General features: G+C 46.4%; 1 protein-coding gene and 1 non-coding gene across 2 annotated transcripts in view; one reads left to right on the top strand and one right to left on the bottom strand.

Annotated features, from left to right (window-relative positions):
* Ehhadh (enoyl-CoA hydratase and 3-hydroxyacyl CoA dehydrogenase) overlaps positions 1-20,236 on the top strand; it is a 32,531-nt gene that overhangs the window by 6,599 nt on the left and 5,696 nt on the right. The window contains exons 2-5 of the mRNA XM_041678280.1: positions 3,248-3,351; positions 10,062-10,240; positions 13,277-13,388; positions 15,962-16,066. Of these exons, the coding sequence (XP_041534214.1) occupies positions 3,248-3,351; positions 10,062-10,240; positions 13,277-13,388; positions 15,962-16,066 (500 nt within the window). The remainder of the gene's footprint in view (positions 1-3,247; positions 3,352-10,061; positions 10,241-13,276; positions 13,389-15,961; positions 16,067-20,236) is intronic.
* Positions 12,645-12,750, bottom strand: LOC121465210. Its single transcript, XR_005976636.1, has one exon. It is a non-coding gene; the product is annotated as a U6 spliceosomal RNA (small nuclear RNA).

Below are 20,236 nucleotides of genomic sequence, written 5' to 3'. Positions count from 1 at the left end.
ACCACTGGCTGCCATTCTTCACCCAGAAGGAAAATACGGTGGTGGCCTTTTGTATCCCTGGGTCTCCCATCTGCCATTCAGCCAGTAACTACACCCAGCGTACCTGAGGCCCTGATAAACATAGGGGTTTCTCCTCATTTATGCATGGCCACCACTCCCAGGATAGCTCCAGTTCTGAGGAGTCTAGAGATGGCAGTGGCCATAGGCTCCATGCAGCTGATCTGTTCTTTTTGTATAATAGACTTCCATATGTGGGGATTTTCATAATCTAGAGCCAGTCTAGAAGGGTGCCCACACCAGTTGCATGTGCCTTGTGACTGCTCAGAATCTGTTTTCGTTTTCAGATTTTGTTTCTAATTAACCAGTCAAAGGCAAAAGGTTAAAGGGTAGAAATTAAGTAGGTAAAAAATAATTGCCCCACAAAGGCAAAGGCCTCCCTTTATTCCCTAAGGACTTTGTTATTCTGTTTTAAGGTGTTTTCTTACTGTTTATATTAAGGAACATGATTTACCACATTTTAGCTTGTTCACCAAGTGAATTCCTTGTTTCTCCTTGTTTTATACTTTTGTTCTTTTTTGTTCTTAGGTTTTGTGGGTAATTAACTTTCTAGCTTACCAAGTCTCCCACACACAGCTTTTTTTTTTTTAAATAAGGTCTCAATATGTAGCCCTGGCTACTCCCAAGTCCACAGAGATCTGCTAACTTCTGCCTCCCAAGTCCTGAAATTAAAGATGAGAGCCACCATGATTGCCTACTGAGTTATTTGAATAATTCTTTCTCTTCCTCCCCTCCCAAGTATTATAAATCCTTAATTGCAGCTTAGCCAAATTTCTTTCTATTTCAGTCAAAGTCTACGGTCTCTGGAGAAGGTATTCCTGCATCTTCCCCCAGAACGCCAGTGTTCACATCTCTAAAACTATCACCCTCATAAGAAGACACCCCACATTTTACCTAGTAACTGCAAACACATGCACACAGATGCATAGCTGAAAATAATGTTTTTTGAAATTAAAACCTAACCCCACATGTTTTGCATGTTTCATATTCATTCATTCATTCATTCATTCTTCCGTCCTTCCTTTCTGAAAATTGGACACATTTGACTTAATAAACTTTCTGTTTGGGTTTTGGATGCTGTCATTGTTGTAATAGTTCCAAAGAAGGGAAGGGCTTGTTGTCATGAAGTAGACCGTGGCTCACATGTCTTCTCAGATTCCACTTTATATTGTAGTAACTTTAATTTCTTTCTTTCTTTCTTTCTTTCTTCTTTCTTTCTTTCTTTTCCTGTTTATGAGTTTTCAAAATGAACAAGTGTTACGGTAAAAATAAAATGACGCCATTCCCCGAGTGGGTGCAGCAGGCAGCAGGCACAAGAGCATGACGGGGCCATAAAGGCAGCTGGTCCCAGGCAGGGAGCCACGCAGCAGGTGAGAGACAGAGACCTATCAGGTACACCATGCAGAGAAAGTGGGTATTTATTTACTGGGTTATGGAGGGGAAAGGGAAAGGAAGGAAGGGGAGAAGGGAGAAGAGCAGAGGGGGGGATTGAGGGGAGAAGTAGGAAGAAGGGAGAGAGGCAGAAGGTACCTCTTCCAGAGAGATGGAAAAGAAGGAACTCAGGCTGGAAGCAGAAGGAAGATCTGCTTGCCTCAATAGACAGGGGAGGGAGTGGGCGGGGCTTGTCTCTTAAAGGGACAGGACAGAAGATTACAACAGGAAAATGAATAAAAGATGAGAGTGTGATTGTAATGTGAGCCCCAGCCCTCACCTCAGTGGCTCCCAGGCGGGGGAAGTCCAGAAGGAAGCAGTTTGGCTGTGGGTTCAATACCTGCCGGTTACCCATGGGTAGAAAATGGTGTTCTGCCTACAACAGTTGAGTCCTCAGTGAGGATGTCACCATTTTTTAAATCTTGTCACTATTCCAGAAACAGTGCACTGTGAGCTAGGCAGCATGTATATTGTTTGTTGTAAGTTTGGAAAAGATGGCTCATCAGGGGTTTGTGAGAGTCCCGCAGAGTTTTATCTGCTGGACTTGACCACAGGAGGGATTTGTCAGGCTGGGGGTGGTGCATCCTGAAGCAGTTCTGCCAAGATACTGAAGGACACCTGCTTGCTTCTTTTGGACTTCTCCATGCTCTGTAATGGCTAGGATTCCGTTTATTTGATTTCTTATTAATAAGTTAGGAGCAGGAGGCTTTGTTTAATTGTGTCTAGGTGAAAGGGAACTGGGTGGAAGGTAACTATCCCTCACATAGCAACGGCAGGTGTCTCGTGTGTTCCGTGAATTTGTCTTGCTGGTCTCAGCACGTCTTTTGCCACAGTTTGGTTTGAAACCTTCACGTAGTATACATAAGAATTCTACCCAAGCCCAGCGGTGGTGGCGCACACCTTTAATCCCAGCACTCGGGAGGCAGAGGCAGGCGGATCTCTGGGAGTTCGAGGCCAGCCTGGTCTAGAAGAGCTAGTTCCAGAACAGGAACCAAAAGCTACGGAGAAACCCTGTCTCAAAAAAAAAAAAAAAAAGAAAGAATTCTATCCAGAACATTCCAAGTCAATGTAGTTCGTGTTTCCTTGCAGCTGTCACCCTAGGATTCTCTTAGGTTCCCCAACTTTCCACCCTAATCCCCTTGGCAAATTCTCCCTTCCGTTGTGATTACAGAGGTCTCTTGAGTGGAATCACTGTGTCTTCCCTACTACTTGAGTGGAGAGAGATCCATCCGAAGGATTCACCCTTGGTTCGCAATCCCATCCCTCTGGGATAGTGGGTTCAGCTGAATTTTCTGTGGATGCCTCCCTCCTACTGAACCTGGGCAAAGCAGCTACTGTGGTCCTTGCCCGATATGTCTTTGCCCTTGTCTTATCCTCCTACATTTATTAGAACTAAATTTGGCTGTCACAGACAGAAAAGTCTCACCGACAGTGAATTAAACCAGGACAAGTAACTTCTCTCACGGTGGTGTCCAGAATACAGCTGTGGTAGCCTGGATAATGTTTCTAAAACTGGTTACTAATGATTTTTCATGAGCGAAGTTGGAGCGCAGTGAAGCGAAGTGATAATTGCTTTTAAAGTGGATTTATTGTATCGGCTCAGCACTTAATTGACAGTGGACACTTCCTCTGTTGAACAAATAGTGGAAGTTCTGTGGCGAGATTCTGCATTCTGTATCCACCATTAGTAAAGGAAAATCTCTAAGATCGTAGATGTTTAACTTTGACTAATCTGCTTCGTGGACCTTTTTTCTTTTAGCCCAGCAGTCCTCAGGGGGATAAGAGACGGACTCCAGAAAGCCGGGTCAGACTACACGATCAAAGCCGTCGTGATCTGTGGAGCAAACGGCAACTTCTGCGCAGGTAACTACTGTCTACATCTCTCCCGTTACCCCTAGCTAGACCTCTGCCAGGTCCACAAGCAACCGTACATCGGCTGCCCCCGTGCGTCAGAAATCAGTGAGGGTAAGGGAAGGGGGCGCTAGAGTGGGAGTGAGAAGGGACGCATGACTCCCAAGAGCGACCTGGACAGGACTGCGGCCTCCGCGGAACATCTCGCTCAGCACTGCTGTAAGCTTGCTGGGTGTCTGCTCTACGCACATCTGTCCCTTCTGCCCTGCCTGAGCTTGGGCCTGTCTTTTTGATACCCTTACCTCATTTTCTCAGCCTGTAGCATAGGGGCCAGAATTTGTAGCTGAAGGAGGCTGTGTGGGATTAAGTGAGATGTCTTGGCTGAGCACTCTCGTCAGTCTGTGCCCAGAACAAGCTCAGGATGTATTATTATTTTTTTCACGCTGCGTCCTGAAGTGATGGTCAGGTTTCATCGGACACCCCCGCCCTCCAGGGACCGGGACACTGCTCTGCCGGGTCACTGCATGACAAGGCGCAGCGTGGCCAAAGTATCTGAAGTGTTGAATCATTCGGTGTAGTCTGTGGTACCTCTATCTTTCCCTGCCCCGAAAATTAATATATTGACTTCAATGGAAGTCAGGTGGAAATGAGGGCCGTGGGAATTCACCAGACCACAGGTATTAAGTGTTTATAATATTAGTATATTTCAGTGAAAATATACTGGTGCTACAGTCATGAGAAGAAACAATTGAAAAGTCTTGACCATAGTAATCACTGCTTGCTTTGCCTGACTAACGCTATAGAGATGATTTACTAATTAAGACAAAGTGGTGATGATCTCATATGTATCATAATGCTCAACAAATCCAGGTGAAGAAGGTCGAGGAAGAGACAGATCAAAATAATACACCGACTTTACGCCAGCTATGAAATGGCTTTCTCGCTAGACTCCAAACCTTGAACACCCACTGTGGTGGTTTGGATGATGTGAGGCCTGGAAGAGGGGCAGAATCCTCGAGAACTCGATTTTCTGCGTGATGATGAGGTAGAAACTGGACTGTGATGCCCCGTTCCTGGGCTGAAACTTTTTGCTTTTAGCAAAGTATCAGAAAGGACCCAGTTTGATCAGCAGACGTATACAGGACAATGAACCTCTAAACTGGGAAAGGTACCCTCTTAAACACATTGGCAATATTCGCAAAACTAGGTTGGAACTGGAGCATGAAATTTGGGGGTGTAGTTCAGTGGTGGGGTGCTCTGTGGTTTCAAGGCCCTGGGTACACTCCCAGTGTACACAGAGCTTGTCTTGGTAAACTTCTTTTGGAATTCTTCAAGCCAGGCTCCAAATCAATAGCGACAACACAAGCAGAACTTCTCATCTGTCTGGAAATTGAATTCCTCTTTAACCCTTGAGTCAGAGCATAAATTATCAGGAAGTTTAGCAAATACTGTGGCCTAAATGACAATGAAACATCTGGTGTGGGGGTAAGATGGCACACGAATAAAAGTTAGCAGGTAGTTTGCAGCTGTAAGGGGCTGTTTCAGGGAAGAAAACACCTTAAACCTAATAAGCTAATCACCAAACACTGCAACTGACAGACTGAACGTGACCAAGTGAAGAAGGGATGAAAGAGGACAGAATTAGAGAAATGGTAAGCAGATGTAACTCAAAGGGAGCAACAACAGAATGTTGGTGTTTTGGTTTTGGGGTTGTTTTTTGTTTTTTGGTACAAGTTAATAAAAGCTTGAGGAGCCTATGAAGAGATTGATCAGAGAGAGAGAGAGAGAGAGAGAGAGAGAGAGGAGCTAGAGAGAGATGCTCAACAGTTAAGAGCACTGGCTGCTCTTCCATAGGACCTGGGTTTGATTCTCAGCATCCAGTTCTAGGGATCCAGCGCCCTCTTCTGGAACACAGACGGGCGTGCAGACAAGATGCCCCTAGACATAAACACAATGAAAATCAGAGACGAGGGAGAAAGCAAAACCAGTGCCTTTGAGAGCTCTGAACGTGAGTGCCGTGCTGCGCTCCTCCGGCTTCAGCACTTGGGGCCAGCCTGAGCTACAGAATGTGCTTCTGGCCAGCTCAGGCTACACAGACAGGCAGTCTCAAAAGAAAAGAGCTAGAAGGTGAGAAGGGCCACACAATAGCATCCGGCATGACTCCGTCACTGTGGTCACGACTCTCGGTGACTGCAGTCACCTGTACTGGACCTGCACAAGACAGGTCCCATCCTTAGTTATGGGCTGGGGAGGGGCACTTGGGCCCTGCCACTCCTCAATGAACTGTTGACCTCCAGGAGGTGCTGGGAGAGGGAGGAGTCGTTGTGTTTGGTTGTCTACTCGCTGCTAACCGCCAGCCTCACACAGATGGCACTGCCTAAACTCGGTGGATCATTCAACAGAGCACAAAGACATAAACGTAGGAATGGGATTCTCTAGAGAATGGATGTTGGTAGGGTCGGGGGACACAAGAGAGGATGAGGGTGAGTGTCATCACAATGTGTTTTATACTTGTGTGAATTTGCCAAACAACACATTTAACTAATTAAAAGATAGCTTGAAAATAAAGCAGGTATCATTTTGAAGATACTAGAAATATGAATTAGGAAAATATACATCTACTAAAACTGACCTCAGGAGAAGCAAGGCCCAAACAGCATGTGACCACTACAGAAGAAAGATCAGAGCCGTGGGGTGGCACAGGCCTGTAATCTCAACTCGGGGGGCTATAGACCCCCGAACTATACAGTGAGTTTCCCACAGCCTGAGCTACATTAGCGGTGCCCTGAATCAAAAATCAAAAGGCTCACAAAGTAAATTCTAGGCCCAGGTAGCATCCTTGGCAAACTCTCCTGCAAATTCAAAAGCAATGCTGCTCCAACTTCAAACATTTGAGGATGGAGAGAGAATGGGGTTTGGAACTTCCTTTGGCTGAGTCTCCCGAGGCTGCTGAACCAGTTTCCATACACATTTTTTTATTTAAATAACATTTTTTCATTTATTTTACATACCAACCAGTTTCCCATCCCTCCTCTCTTCCCATCCCATCCCCTTTCCCCTCCACCCCCCTCCCTATCCACTCCTGGTTCATCTCCACTCAGAAAGGAGACAGGCCTCCCGTGAACTTGCACAAAGCATGGCGCATCAAGTTGAGGCAGGACTGAATTCTTTCCCTTACATCTGGAGGTGGGGTCAGATAATCCAGCATGAGGAACAGGTTACCAAAAGCCAGCTAAGCACCAGAGAGAGGTCCTGCTGTCGCTGTTAGAAGCCTTACTAAGAGACCAAGCTACACGATTGTCACACACTTGCAGAAAACATAGATCAGTCCCAATCAGGCTGACTATTGGCCCAGCGTCCATGAACTCCTGCAATCTCAGGTCAGCTGTCTCTGTGGGTTCCCCCAGCATGACCCTGGCTGGTAAAAATCCTCCATAAACAGTTTTTTGAGAAAGGGTTTCCCCACATAACTCTGGCTCACCTGGAACTCACTCTATAGACCAGGCTGGCTTCAAACCCAGAGATCCGCCTGTCTCTGCCTCCTGAGTGTCCATAATCTATTTTAGAATACTAGAAGTATCCTGTTCCTCAGTTCTGGAGGCTGGAAGCTCGTGATGTGACATCAGAAGCCCCTCCCACTCTGGGGTCTAGGGAGAAGCCCCGCCTGTCCCTTCTGGCTTCCTGTGGCAGGTCCTGTCAATCCTTGCCTTGGAAGTATTACTCCCTACTCTCTCTGTGTCGCCACAGGAGTCCTCCCCAGCAGGTCCACGATGAAGTCCCCTGGTCATAGGCAGCTCCTCTTTGTCTAGTATGATTTATTTTCCTTTTTAAAAAAAGATTCATTATTTTCATTTTATGTGTATGAGTGTTTTGCCGGCATGTTTGTCTCTGTCCCATGTACATGCAATACCAGCAGAGGCCAGAGGAGGGCATCAGATCCTCTGGAACTGGAACTGAACCAGGGTCCTCTTGAAGAGTAGGTGATTGACTACTGAGTCATCTCTCCAGCCCCCATATCACCTCCTCTGAACTTGAATGGATCTGCGCTTCTAAGTCAGATGAGAGTCACAGGTACTTTGTGGGTGTGGCCGCAAAGTATCCGTCTCAGTTTGTGTTGGTGCTAGCCTGCGTTTAAAACCAGTACCCCACCAGGGCAGTGTGAGCCAGTACCTGACCAGGGCACTGTGAACAATCAAAAGGATAGACCAACCCTAATCTTGATTTTTCTAAACAGGACCTCCTGTTATAGAAAAGGTATGACAACCACCCTTGTCTTAGAAGTATGACTGCTGGGACACTCTCAGTGTTACTTATTCCAGCAGAAGATTAAAACGGATAATGATATGATTATTTCAAGAGATGCAGGGAAAATTATATTCAATAGCAATTAACGTAAAGATAAAAATTCTTAGTGAGCTAGAAGATAGCCATGTTTACAAGGCCTACGGCCAACAGGTAGGTGCTGAGCAGGAAGCTTTCCTTAGAGGAGAAAGGGAAGGCTGAGCCCCACCCATTTAGACTGAGACCCTTGCCAGCCTACAAAACTAGAAAAGTAAACCCATGGTGTAAGGGCTATGAAGGAAGGTTAAAACAAAACAACAAAACAACAAAATTACCCAAAACAGTAATGTTTGCAGGAATAGCAAATTTATTCATCAGAAATTCATTGGAATTAAGAAAGGAATCTAATAAAACTTCTAGACATTAAGCCAGTATCCAAAATTTAATTTTTTCTCCAAGAAGTGACATCACTTTTGGTCTCTGTGACGTTCTGTGACTGCGCTGTGTGATTAAAAGACTTCAGGGAGGCGCAGGCTTTGTAGCCTGCCTGCCTGGGGTGGGATCCCTCTCTGTAGCCTGCCTGCCTGGGGTGGGATCCCTCTCTGTAGCCTGCCTGCCTGGGGTGGGATCCCTCTCTGTAGCCTGCCTGCCTGGGGTGGGATCCCTCTCTGTAGCCTGCCTGCCTGGGGTGGGATCTCTCTTTGTAGCCTGCCTGCCTGGGGTGGGATCCCTCTTTGTAGCCTGCCTGCCTGGGGTGGGATCCCTCTTTCATGAGTAACTTAATTTAATTTAATTGTTGTGTCTTGCACAATCAGTTAATATTTCGAAACTGTAGATTTCTCACTGGTGATGCAGAGGATTAGACTGTGCAGGTGAGTTGGTAGGAGACTTAAAGGAGGTGGCAGGTGGGCCATGTGCCTCAGGCCCTGCGTCCTCACACGGTGTGGATAAGGAGCAGGTAGAAAAGAGGGGAAAGGTGTTTGGAATTTTTCCTAACAGGTGGCCCCGAGGGGGAACACGGGGGTGAGGGGAGAGGCTGCGAATGCGAAGGGGTGGGGGAGACACGACACCACATGTTTCTCCTTTGGGAGCTCACTTAAAGACCCTGTGGAAGTGGTTCTGCCCACCTCCCCCCCAGGAGTCAGGACCTGGCATGCTGGGATTTGGAGTCCAGACCAATACAACTCCTAGGCCTTTGGGCTACGCTCCCAACTTAACAAAAGGAAGAAGTAGGTAATACAGTTTACCCAAAATTATTATTTTCAATTTAAAATGTTTTGCAGTCCTGTGGACTAAACACAGGACTTGTGCATGCAGTGCTGGTCCTCTGCAACCGAGCTGTACCCTCAGCCCTGAAACCATTGCTTGTGGAGTTCATACCAAGCCTACTGATGTCAAAGAATAGACGACGCCCTGTGGGAACACTAGGAATTGCCTGCACTGTCAAGTGAAGTCAAAAAACAAGGTTTTACAGTGCACTCTCCATGTTTGAAAGACAGACTGAGATCTCTTAAGACTTTCAAGTCACTGAAGACAGCCACTGAGACCGAAAGGATAAACGTCATAGTGAGGCCACAAATCCATTTACATGCGCATGGGATTTCAAAGAATTCAGCAGCCTCAAGCCGTATCTCGGGGAGATGATATTTAGGCAGTCCTTCGTTGCTTTGTTTTTGTACAGGTTTTAAATTTTCACAATTCCTGTCTCATTTTTATAATCCAGAAAGACAAGCGATGTTAATTTTATTACTCATAAGAAATCTATCAGGGGCTGGAGAGTTGGCTCAGTGACTAAGAACACTGACTGCTCTTCCAGAGGACCTGGGTTTGATTCCTGCTCATGTTGGGGTAGGATGGCCACTCACAGCCCTGTGTAATTCCGTCCAGTTCCTGGGAATCTAACGCCCTCTTCTGGCCTCCACAGGCACTGCAGACACGTGGCACACAGACATAACACTCAGGCAATATCTCCATATCCATAAAATAAAAATAAACAAGTCATTTAAAAATGCTTTCAGAAAATGTATACACACTAAGTTGGTTACTGATGTAACTCGTAAGAAGTCTGCATTTAACTACGGCGTTTTACACTGCAAGGCTTTTGTTCTTGGTGAAGAAAGGGTGACATTCTTAAAAACTGGTTGTTCAGAAGCACTGACTCTCAGAATGATAGACTTAGTAAAGAATCTAGCTCTTTTTCTGAGCTCCCAAATTTCCCCGAAGTTGAAGATGCTTGCTACCAAATGGGAACACAGAGTGTAGGAGACTATATGGTTCCTGATAAAGATTTGATTTCTCTCATTTCCTTCTATCTAACGTCTGAAGATAAAGCGCCTCTCAGCCCCAAGGCATCTGGGCCTTCTAAGACTGGCTGTGGCCCTGGTGTTAGTGACAAAGGCCCAGTCCCTCTAAACCACCTCCCTTTGTCCATGTGTCTTTAGGTGCTGATATCCACAGCTTCAGCAATCCCCCCGGAGCCTCCTCTAGCCTCAGACTGGGAGATGTGGTGGACGAAATACAGAGATACACGAAGCCAGTGGTGGCTGCTATCGAAGGTGTGGCTCTTGGAGGAGGACTAGAGCTGGCCTTGGGCTGCCACTATCGGGTCGCCAATGCTCGGGTAAGAGGCTCCCAGAGGTGGGGTTAGGGTGGGGCTTCAGTGCAAACTCTCCAGGTGGACCTGGGCTAGGCTGCTGGCTTTCCTGTGCTCAACTGATTCCTGCCCCCTTCTTCCACAGTTGCCTGAGCCTTAGGTGTAACGGATTAAATAAAATACGGCAGAGACGCTGCAGGTCCCCAAGTGGTGGCAGTGGGCAGCAGGTCTGAGAGCAGCCAGTCCTAGGCAGGGATGGTGCAGTTCCCCAAGTGGCTGCAGCAGGTCATGAGGAGAGACAGACAGATAGGCGTACCACGAGACCACTCCCCAGGTCTCTGAAGGTGGCTGGTCCCTGTCAGCAAGCCATGCAGCAGGCAAGAGACAGAGACAGGGATAGGCAGGCCATGCAGAGTGAGGTTGGATATTTATTTAGTGGGTTATGGAAGGGAAGGGGAAGAAGGGGAGAAGAGCAGAGAGGCAGAGAGAAAGACAGGGGGAAGGGGAGAAGTGGGGAGAATGGAGCAAGGCAGAAGCTGCCTCTTTGGGGGAGAGACAGAAAAGGAAGAGACTCAGGCTGCAAGCAGGAAGGAAGATCTGCCTGCCTCAGCGGATGGGGTAGGGAGTGGGCCATGTAGGAGGGAAGGTGAGCTGCTTGTTCTTCCCAGCCACCCCACTAGCTTACACCCGAAATAATCACACAGAAACTGTATTAATTAAATCACTACTTGGCCCATTAGCTCTAGCTTCTTATTGGTTAACTCTTACATCTTAATTTAACCTATTTCTATTAATCTGTGTATCACCATGAGGTCATGGCTTACCAGTAAAGTTCCAGCACATCTGACTCCGGCAGAGGTTCCATAGCATCTCCCTGACTCCACCCCTCTTCCTCCCAGCATACAGCCTAGCTTTCCCTGCCTAGTTCTGTTCTTCCCTGCCATTGGCTCAAAGCAGTTCTTTATTCATTAACTAATAGAAGCAACACATAGAAGAACCTCCCACATTAGGGCGAGGCTTGTCTCTTAAAGGGACAGGACAGATCATTACTTTAGGCTCTAGCGTTCTTTTGTAGATGTTCCACTGGGAGTGGGCTCCCCAACTCCGCATTTTGATTGGTTGTGATCCTCTATAATGGTCTTCATCTATTACAGAGAGAAGTTTTTGCCGTGAGGGGTGAGTACTACACTTCTGTGGGCACAAGGGCAAATATTTACAATGTAGTTAGGGATTGTGCTCTTTAGTTAAGTGGTAGCTGGAGGTTCACCTCCAAGGTCTGTGACTTCACTAGCCCTGGGTAGTTGACTAGGTTTCCAGTACCAGATATGGATTCCCTTTTGTTGAGCAGGTCTTAAGTCCAACTCAAGAGCTGTTGGTTTACATAAAGATGGGGGTGTCACCATTGCACCTAGAGAGCCATGGGTTCACATGAAGACGTGGGTGCCACCGCTGCACCCAGAGAACCATGGGTTAACATGAAGACGTGGGTGCCACCGCTGCACCCAGAGAGCTGTGGGTTAACATGAAGACGTGGGTGTCACTGCTGCACCCAGAGAGCCATGGGTTAACATGAAGACGTGGGTGCCACCGCTGCACCCAGAGAGCTGTGGGTTTATATGAAGATGTGGGTGCCACCACTGCACCCATGATGTTTGCTATGATTCATGGGCATCATAGCTGGATTGTTGGTTGCTTCCCTCCCTTAGAAGCTTGTGGGACCATGAAAGCTGGTCCTCAGGGAGGAGGTTTTTGGGTCAGTTCCAGCTCCACAGCCTCTGGGTCCCGTTTCTGAAGTGCATAGTGTTTTCAATAATGGGGACTTACCTTCCACCTCTGGGAGGCAACCAATGGTAATAACAATATCCTGTAGTGTTTTGGGAGTCTCTTGGACAATCCTGACCCACTCGAACAAAGACTTCTTATGTTTGGTGTTGGGGTTTCTGCTAAATTGTAGGTGGTGTTGTCAGACCAGATGGAGAAATACAATTTAAACTATATTTATTTACATATAGATACAGATTCATATGTGTTATGTGTAATTTTCAGTAGAGAGATAATAGTATTGCTATATTATGATTTTCAGACATTGTGTGTGTGCATGTGTATGTGTGTGTGTGTGTGTGTGTGTGCGTGTGTGTGTGTTGGCATTTGGCCTGCTTGTCTGACTACGTGAAGGAGTCAGATCCACAGGAACTGGAGTTACCGACAGTTCTGAGCTGCCATGTGGGTGCTGGGAATTGAACTCAGGTCCTTTGGAAGAGCAGTCAGTGCTCTTAACTGCTGAGACCCCCCTTTTCAGACATCTCTGCTGTTCATTTATCCCCCTTCTTTGTTCTGTTTGTTGTGTTCTTCCCCCTTCCTGAGTAAAACTCCCCGTTTTCCCTATCTCCCCCTTCAAATCACTTGTACCCTAATGTTCCCCTCTGTATTGAAAACTATGGAGCGCTGCACAGACATGTGTGCCGCCCTTGGCAGCTCCCATGCCAATAATCTCTGCATTGTTCCAGTTTGAGCGTCTGTGCTGCCAAAATGAGCACCTGCCTTCTTTATTGTATTCGCTTGGGCAGGCATCACACGTATTTCGTTTGGGTTTACATTCCCCATGGCAAATGACATGAGCATCATGTACCGCTTGGATCCTTTCTCTGGGGCACTGTTTATCCAGACAATCAGTCCATTATTAGTTGGTTGCCCTTTTATTGTTCAGTTGTGGACGTTCTTTGTAGAGTGGAGATACGGGAAGTTCTGTATTGTTCCCTTCCATCCTTGGGGTTTGGTCCACAGTCTGATGCTTACAGGGACCCTGAAAACCACAAAGACTATTTCGTTATCTGAGAGGGGTCCTTATAGATTCAAAGAAGGAAATGTGCCCAAGCAAGGATGTGTGAAAATAGCTCAGCTCTGCTCAGAATGTGCATAAGGAGACAGCAGACCTGTGTGTCCTCTACAGACTGTTGCCGACTTCGGTGAAGCTATGTCTTATGGTGTGGGAAGTCCTGGGCAGACTAAGATCTCATTACACTCTCTCATGACGATGGCCTTTCTGCCCTTACTGTCTTGTAGGCTCACGTTGGCTTTCCAGAAGTCACACTGGGAATTCTTCCTGGTGCCAGAGGAACCCAGCTCTTCCCCAGACTCGTCGGAGTTCCTGTTGCTCTTGACTTAATCACCTCAGGTCAGTGGAAATCTCGGCTGTGGTTTGGAGAATGAGGCCAGCATCTAGAAAGTCTGATCTTGGCCACTGACTACCCACACACGTTCCAACGAGGCTAGTTTAATTTCTTTGACTCCAAATTTTGTCATCTGTCAAGTAGAAACAATAATTTGTCCAAGTACTTCCCAATTTGTTTCCATGAAGAGCCCACTTGAGAGCCTTCTAAAGGAAAAGTGCGTGCAAAGGACCCCTCTGTTTGAGGGTCGTATTGTAGTCTGTGTTATTTGTAGACTACATATTCACATAGGAACCATAACAGTCAGAGCTGGTGTAGAAGCTTGAGTGTCTGGAGCGGTGGGTGTAGCTCGGTGGGTAGAATGTTTGTTCCGCACGTGTGAACCTGAGTTAGTTCCTTGGCACTGTAAACACAGGTGTGGTGATTGGTGACGATAATCCTAGCTCGCAGGAGACCAAGGCAGGATGATGTGGCATTTAGGTCCCTAGCTTTGTGTAGTCCTTCATAATTCTAAGAATGCAAAGAGATAAAGATCTTTTAGAATCAATAATAGAGATCTATATGCTCTGATTTAAAAAAAAAACTGACATGAAACCAAGCCTATATGAATTAGATATAACTTTGCTCTTCTAAAGGAGGTGTGTAAAAGGAAAATTAGAAAAACTAAATGTATTGAATTGAAATCCACTCAAACAATCAAGTTACACATTGCTCCTGACAGGTATATTTTAGACTGATTTCAGTTTCTTCAGAGAACGCCTGGAACCCGGCACTCTGCAGAGATGCAAAGCACAGGGCATCCAGCAAAAGACAAAAACAGAAGCAGAAGCACAAAATACAGGAGGGCGCAGCCATGGTGGGGGCTGAGTCTGCAAGCCGTAGGGTTTGCAGGATTAAGCCTGTAAGGAAATTGAAGAAATTCGTCAGGAAGACAAGAGTACCTTGAATAAAAGCAGGAATAAAAACCCGACTCCTCTAAGAAAGAGAAGCAAAGGGAGCTCGCTTGGGTTTTTGTCTTCAGCACTGATTCACAAGATTCTGCTGTTCTAGCTTCAGGAGAAAGAAGCAGAAACTCTGGGGTTGACAAATTTTGATTTGTATAGCAAAGGCCCCTGTGAGTCAGCAGGCAAGCTGGCCTGGGAATCACACACCTGCCTTCTTGAGTGGATAGTGGGATTTGGTGGCCCTGGATGGCTTTCAAATGACATCTCAGAAAAGTTTCATGAAGACATTGAAATGTTAGGTTGGAGAAAAAATCTGGGAGAAATTTGGAAAGACACATGCCAGCGCTGAACGTGTGAGAGGCGCTCTCCGCTCCAGTCACTTTGGGGTCTCCTTGGAGTTCATCTTCCGTGCTTTGTGGTTACGGCCTACTAGGCAGCCTTGGTACTTTTTCTGAGACTCAAGAACTTGGTGACAGCCAGTGCCTCCCTTAGGCAGCTCACACTCCTCTACCACGTTGCCCCAGAGATCTCGGTAGTTCCCAGATTTCATTTTCTGTGCCTTGACCTCTTTGCCCTGCCAAAGCAGGATCACTTATTCTCACCCAAGTGTCCTTGGTACAGAGAACACTGGCCACCGTTCACCTGCCCCCCACTCCTCACAGGATGAGGAGTCTGGAAGGCTGTTGATGAAGCGGATACAGAGGAGTGCTCAGCAGAGCATGGATCCCCGAGCTTGAGGTTAGGGGTCCCACTTCCCTGCCAGGGCATAGCAGTTGTCCAGTGGTGTCTGCTTGCTCCTCTGCCTCCGTAGGAAGCAGGGCTGCAGAGCTTGCTCAGTAGAGAGTCCACAATACAAGACAGGGTCAAGGTGCTAGATAGCCAAAAAGAGACAAAGCTCTGTCCAATTTCTCCTGTGTAACTTTCACCGTACTTTGTGGTGTGCCAACTTAGTGGACACATTTCTCTGTTTGGCCGGCTAGTTCTGTGTTGGGGGACCGCCTCTTTGGGGACCGTCTCTTGATCAATACAGTTAGTTCCTGGTAAGTGGCAGGTACAAGGTCGAGAGCCCTGTCTGTCTGTTGCTACCACTTCTATCAGAATCTAAACCTCAGTTCACATACCTCTATAGAGGTTGGCAGGGTTCTATACCCCCGCAAGAATCTAAAGAGACCACTTTTCTTTTACCCAATACAGAGCTACTATGGTAAACATAAATACTTCCATTTACAAGGGGTGGCATCTGAGTCCCACTCCAGGTCCCTATGGTTCCCCAAGTAGTAAGAATTAGTGCTACAGTTTGAATTCAAGTTTCCTGGCTGCATCGGCAGTGATGTTGAACCACAACAGGCCAGTCCCAGGCATGGTGGAGCATCTGGGAGGCAGAGGCGGGTGGATCTCTGAGTTTGAGACCAGCCTGGTCTATGTATCGAATTCCTGGCCAGCCCGAGCTACATAGGTGAGACCCTGTCTCCAACAACAAAACATCACCTACAGCAGACAGGATGGCCTTAGGCATTTTTACTTACTAACTGCTGTATCCAGGAATGGCCACCTTCCCCACTGGAGAGAGCCACGCCCCGGGACATCCTCACGTTGTTCATTGGTTGATTTATTTATTTATTTTTTGGTTTCAGGAAGACATGTTTTAGCAGGCGAAGCACTCAAGCTCGGCATTCTGGATGCAGTTGTGAAGTCAGACCCAGTTGAAGAAGCCGTCAAGTTTGCTCAGAAGATTATGGGTAAAGAATTATCTTTTAAAAAAATAGCACAAGATTGGGAATAAGCTAAATGTGCTTTCTAATGAGGAACTCGCTAAATATCTAACGGGATCCATGTGGTAGAATGTAGCCAAGCTGTAAGTGTTGTATCGATCTGGCATAAACTCCACGGTATGTCGAATTAGGGAGTGAAAAGAGCATTCTTTTTAGTGGTGTTTTGATAACAGCATAACAGAAATGGAGGGTGTGGTGGAGAGAAGGTAGAAACGCAGAGAGAGGGCAGGCGTAACTGCTAGACAGAGCGGAGCTATGCTTGGGCTCTTCTGGAAGCGTCCGCAGGACCGAAGTGATTGCGGCTGAGATCGGAACCCGACACTTGCTGAAGTTTAAGGAGATGGTTTTACAGTTTGATCTGCTTTACCTTGGGGATGTCATACCCTGAGTGTTTTTCCGTGTGAAAAATAGAATTAAGTACAAACAGGAGAACACACGTTAGCTGGCCCCTCAGAGGACAGGACCTGCAAGGCATTCAGAGAGGTCATGGCTGTTGGAGTTTCTGTCTTGGACAAGTGAGTTCTCTCCCTGCTGGGATTGCAGACCAGAGGTGTTCCTTCTGACCCTTTAGTGCTTGCCTATAGCATTGTTTTGGCTTTTTAAATTATTTTTATTTATTTGGTTTGGTTTGGTTTTTTGACTTAGAACTGTGCCTTTAAGCTAGGGAACAATAACAGTGGGACTGGTGACGTAACCCTGGGAGATAAATGCAAAGTCAGAGTTCAGTTCTCAGTAGCCTTCCTGCAAGATGTCACAACGGAAGCAAAAACCATGTAATACCTTCTGTGGAAAGTTTAGGAAGGCTGCATGCTCTAACCAAGCAGGGAGAAGCTAAACATTGCTTAAGAAAATACTTAGGAGGATTGCTGGACTTCAGGCAGAATGGAGTGTGTGCTAGTCTCTGCTTGGTGAAAGAGAAAGCTCGGGGGTCATTCCAAGACATCACTGTGAAAGCTCCTTAGCTGCCCCTGGTTGCGAACTCCCCGCCACCCTAAAATCTTTTCTATGGTCTAGCTAGTTGGGGTTTCCACACTCCCGCTGCAAAGGTGAGGTGCTATGGGGAAATATAGCTGACTCCTAGTGGGCCTCAGCAAGTCCTGTCCAAGTGGGAGCACTTCCCTGCTAGGCTCTGCCTCCCGGGCTGCCACCACAGCTCTGGATCCCTCTGCTCCAGGGAGGACTGCTTGGCTTGTGAGCACTCACACACACAATCAGCTTTCAGAGAGCATCCTAAGTCATTCTTGGAATCAAATTCGTACTATTGATTTCAGTTTGCACTGGCCTTGGTTTCTGTGAGAAGTCTGTCTTTACCTGGTCTCCCTGGATTCCATTGTGAGAGTTGAGTTACTGCGAGCTGAGGATAAGGGGCAAGGTCTATTGCACTAACACTATGGTCTGGGGGTGTTTATTCCCTTCGGCATTTAAAGTTAATTCTACACATTAAATTCGAAAGTTTGTAAAACAAAATGATGGCCAGTCTGAGCAACATGATGGAGTTTGTCCACTTGGTGGCATCCCAGCATTGAGGCATTGTCTGCTTTAAAACTTAAGTCACCTATGGTTCTGGCTTTAGGCAGTTACACGTGACTGTTTCACGTTTTCGTCCTGAAGAGAGGGTGGAAATGACAAACCGTGCCTTTGATGTACAAATGTTTCAGCAGTGAGGCTCTGCCTGGGGTAGGCGCTAGCACAGTGAAACCGCGCTGCATAGTGAAACCATGGGATTGATTCCAATTCCAAGAAGAAAAATCCATAAAAATTTACATATATTTTGTACTTCTAGCCAGTTAGAATTCATATGAATTCTATGAATTACAAAAATTGTAAGGGGATGATGACAGATGGAAAAGAGCTTTCCACAAAAGTTACTGTCCAGGTTTTGTTTTTATTGTGGCGTGGTTTTCTGTTTGTCTGCTTGTTTGTGTGTGTGTTGTTTTGTGATCATTGGGAATTGGACTTTGGGCTTTACATGCATGTGACAGAGAGATGTCACCAGCCCTCGTTTTGTTTATGTTTTTCTAGCTTGGGGTATCCTAGTTTTCCCAGTTATTTCTAATTTTTTGGCTGTGTTTGCTTTTTGTTCAGTTTTATGTATTTCTTCATTGTATAGATCATAATTGACTTTTTTTTTACAATTCTCCATATAAGTAGTAATCCAGTTGAAGAACAGTTAGAACGACCCTGAGCTTCCCTGATGTTCGTTTTTGCACAGTGAAACTCACTCATTTAAGCATAGAGTTTGGTGAGTGTAGGTAAGAGTTGTGTGATTGCCTCCACAGTGTAGTGGCAAATACACTTTTCCCCTCAGAAAGTATCGGCTCCTCCTGGCAGATGCCTTCCATTCTGTTCGGCCAACCGCAAGACACCGTAGTTTTCTGTTTTTAGACTTTCAAATCGCTGTAGCGTGGACTCTGTGCATGGTTTCTTTCACTTAGTGTGTTTTTGAGTCTTCTGTGTTGTCCGATGTATTAATAATTGACTATTTTCCGTTACTGAAATGTGTTCCACAGTATGACTGAACCATAGTTTCTTTAGCAGCTGATGGACAATTTGGTTGTTAGCACTCTGGATCTTTACTGATCTTCAAGAACACACATTCCGCATACACTCACACACTCACACACACACACACACACATGTCTATATGTGCACACACAATAATACTAAAATAATTTTAAAAATTGTTCTTTTTCTACCATCCAAGACATTGAATTTACCCAGAGGAAAAAGAGAGGCCTGCCCAGTGTGTTGGTGGGTGCAGTCTGATACAGAAATGGCCTCTGCCAGGACAACAGGGGACATGGGTTTATTCTCCACTCAGCCACGTAGGCCATGATAGCTCCTCTTCTTTTGATTTTCTTGTCTTAGCAAGAAAGGGCTCCACAACGTTAGCTGACTTTTGGCCATATTCTGAGAAGATAAAGGCCACGCAGGCTGGGACCTCCGGGTTTGGTCCTTCCTACAACCAAGAACATCCACTGTATCTGTTTTGGGCTTCGACAAATAGGATCCTATGGGAAATGCTAGACCTTTTAAATTGCTGTTGGATTTCTGTTTGTTTGTTTGTTTTACCTGCACACACCTATTTGAAATCTTTTACTATTTCAAGTTGGGGGTGAGAGTAGGGGTCCCTGGGTCCAATCTCAGCAGTCATAAAACTGTGGCTGTTAGGACACGCCTGTCATCCCAGCTCTCTGGGGTAGAGGCAGGAGGACGGAAGGCCGTTCTTGGCTACATGAGACCCAGTCTCCTCCTTGTTGGAGACAGATGCCATAGGGAACCGCGGAACAGCTGGGCGCAGCACAGGCCTGACTGAGAGCATCTTGCTGCTTGTGACTTGTTATCTTACTAAACTCATCAGTGAGTGATGCCTGCTTTCCATTTTATTTGAGGTCTTATACTTCTTTTTATGCTTCCCTGCTCCCTCTCTCATTTGCTTTTAAATGTAGCTGTTAATATGTAATCATTTGACAAAACAAGACGGGTGTATTGCCTTGATGGTCACGTTCATAAACCACCGACACGCCATTCCATGTGTGTTTGTACATGTGTGGGAATTTACTTCTGTGAAGCCGGTTTTGGTGCACAGCGACAGTTCCGCGGCTTTACTACGTCGGGATTTTCTGTCACACAGCCTGCGGTCTATCGCCACAACCACCCCTCAAATGTCGGCCTGACAAGTCAGAATGAAGCCATGTAAAGGTTTCAAGGTTTCGTTCCCCCTCCCCCACGAGTGAGGAGAGCCCTTCACACTGTAGTCAGTATTTTGGAGCAAGTGATGCCCATCCCTGCCTTTTCTCCTTGTGTCTGGAAGGACTTTCCAGAAACTGCAGCTGTCCTCCAGAGAGTAACACCTAGGGTTAAGATCCGCTCCTGGACCAGACTGTATATCAAAGTCAAACGCTATTATTTTTCAGATTGTCACATTCGGTCTCTGTCCGGAAACCAGTTTAACTGCCTTTGTGATAGGGAACAGCGATTTGAACGTCTTGAACTTTTCAAAGATATCGGTGTGCTGTGCTGTTAGGAGGCAGTTCTAGTCATGCAGGGAGCGATAGCAACCCCAAGGATAGCACTCCCGGTCTGCAGTGTCCTGTGTGGTGAGGCCACAGCCCTGACATCCATCCTCCTTTCTCT

Source organism: Microtus oregoni, unplaced genomic scaffold, assembly GCF_018167655.1.
Source record: "Microtus oregoni isolate MIOR12 unplaced genomic scaffold, Mior012 000029F_ref0000214, whole genome shotgun sequence".
NCBI classification, from domain to species: Eukaryota; Metazoa; Chordata; class Mammalia; order Rodentia; family Cricetidae; genus Microtus; species Microtus oregoni.
The sequence above is the reverse complement of the archived record's forward strand: the minus strand, read 5'-3'. Positions and strand labels throughout refer to the sequence as shown.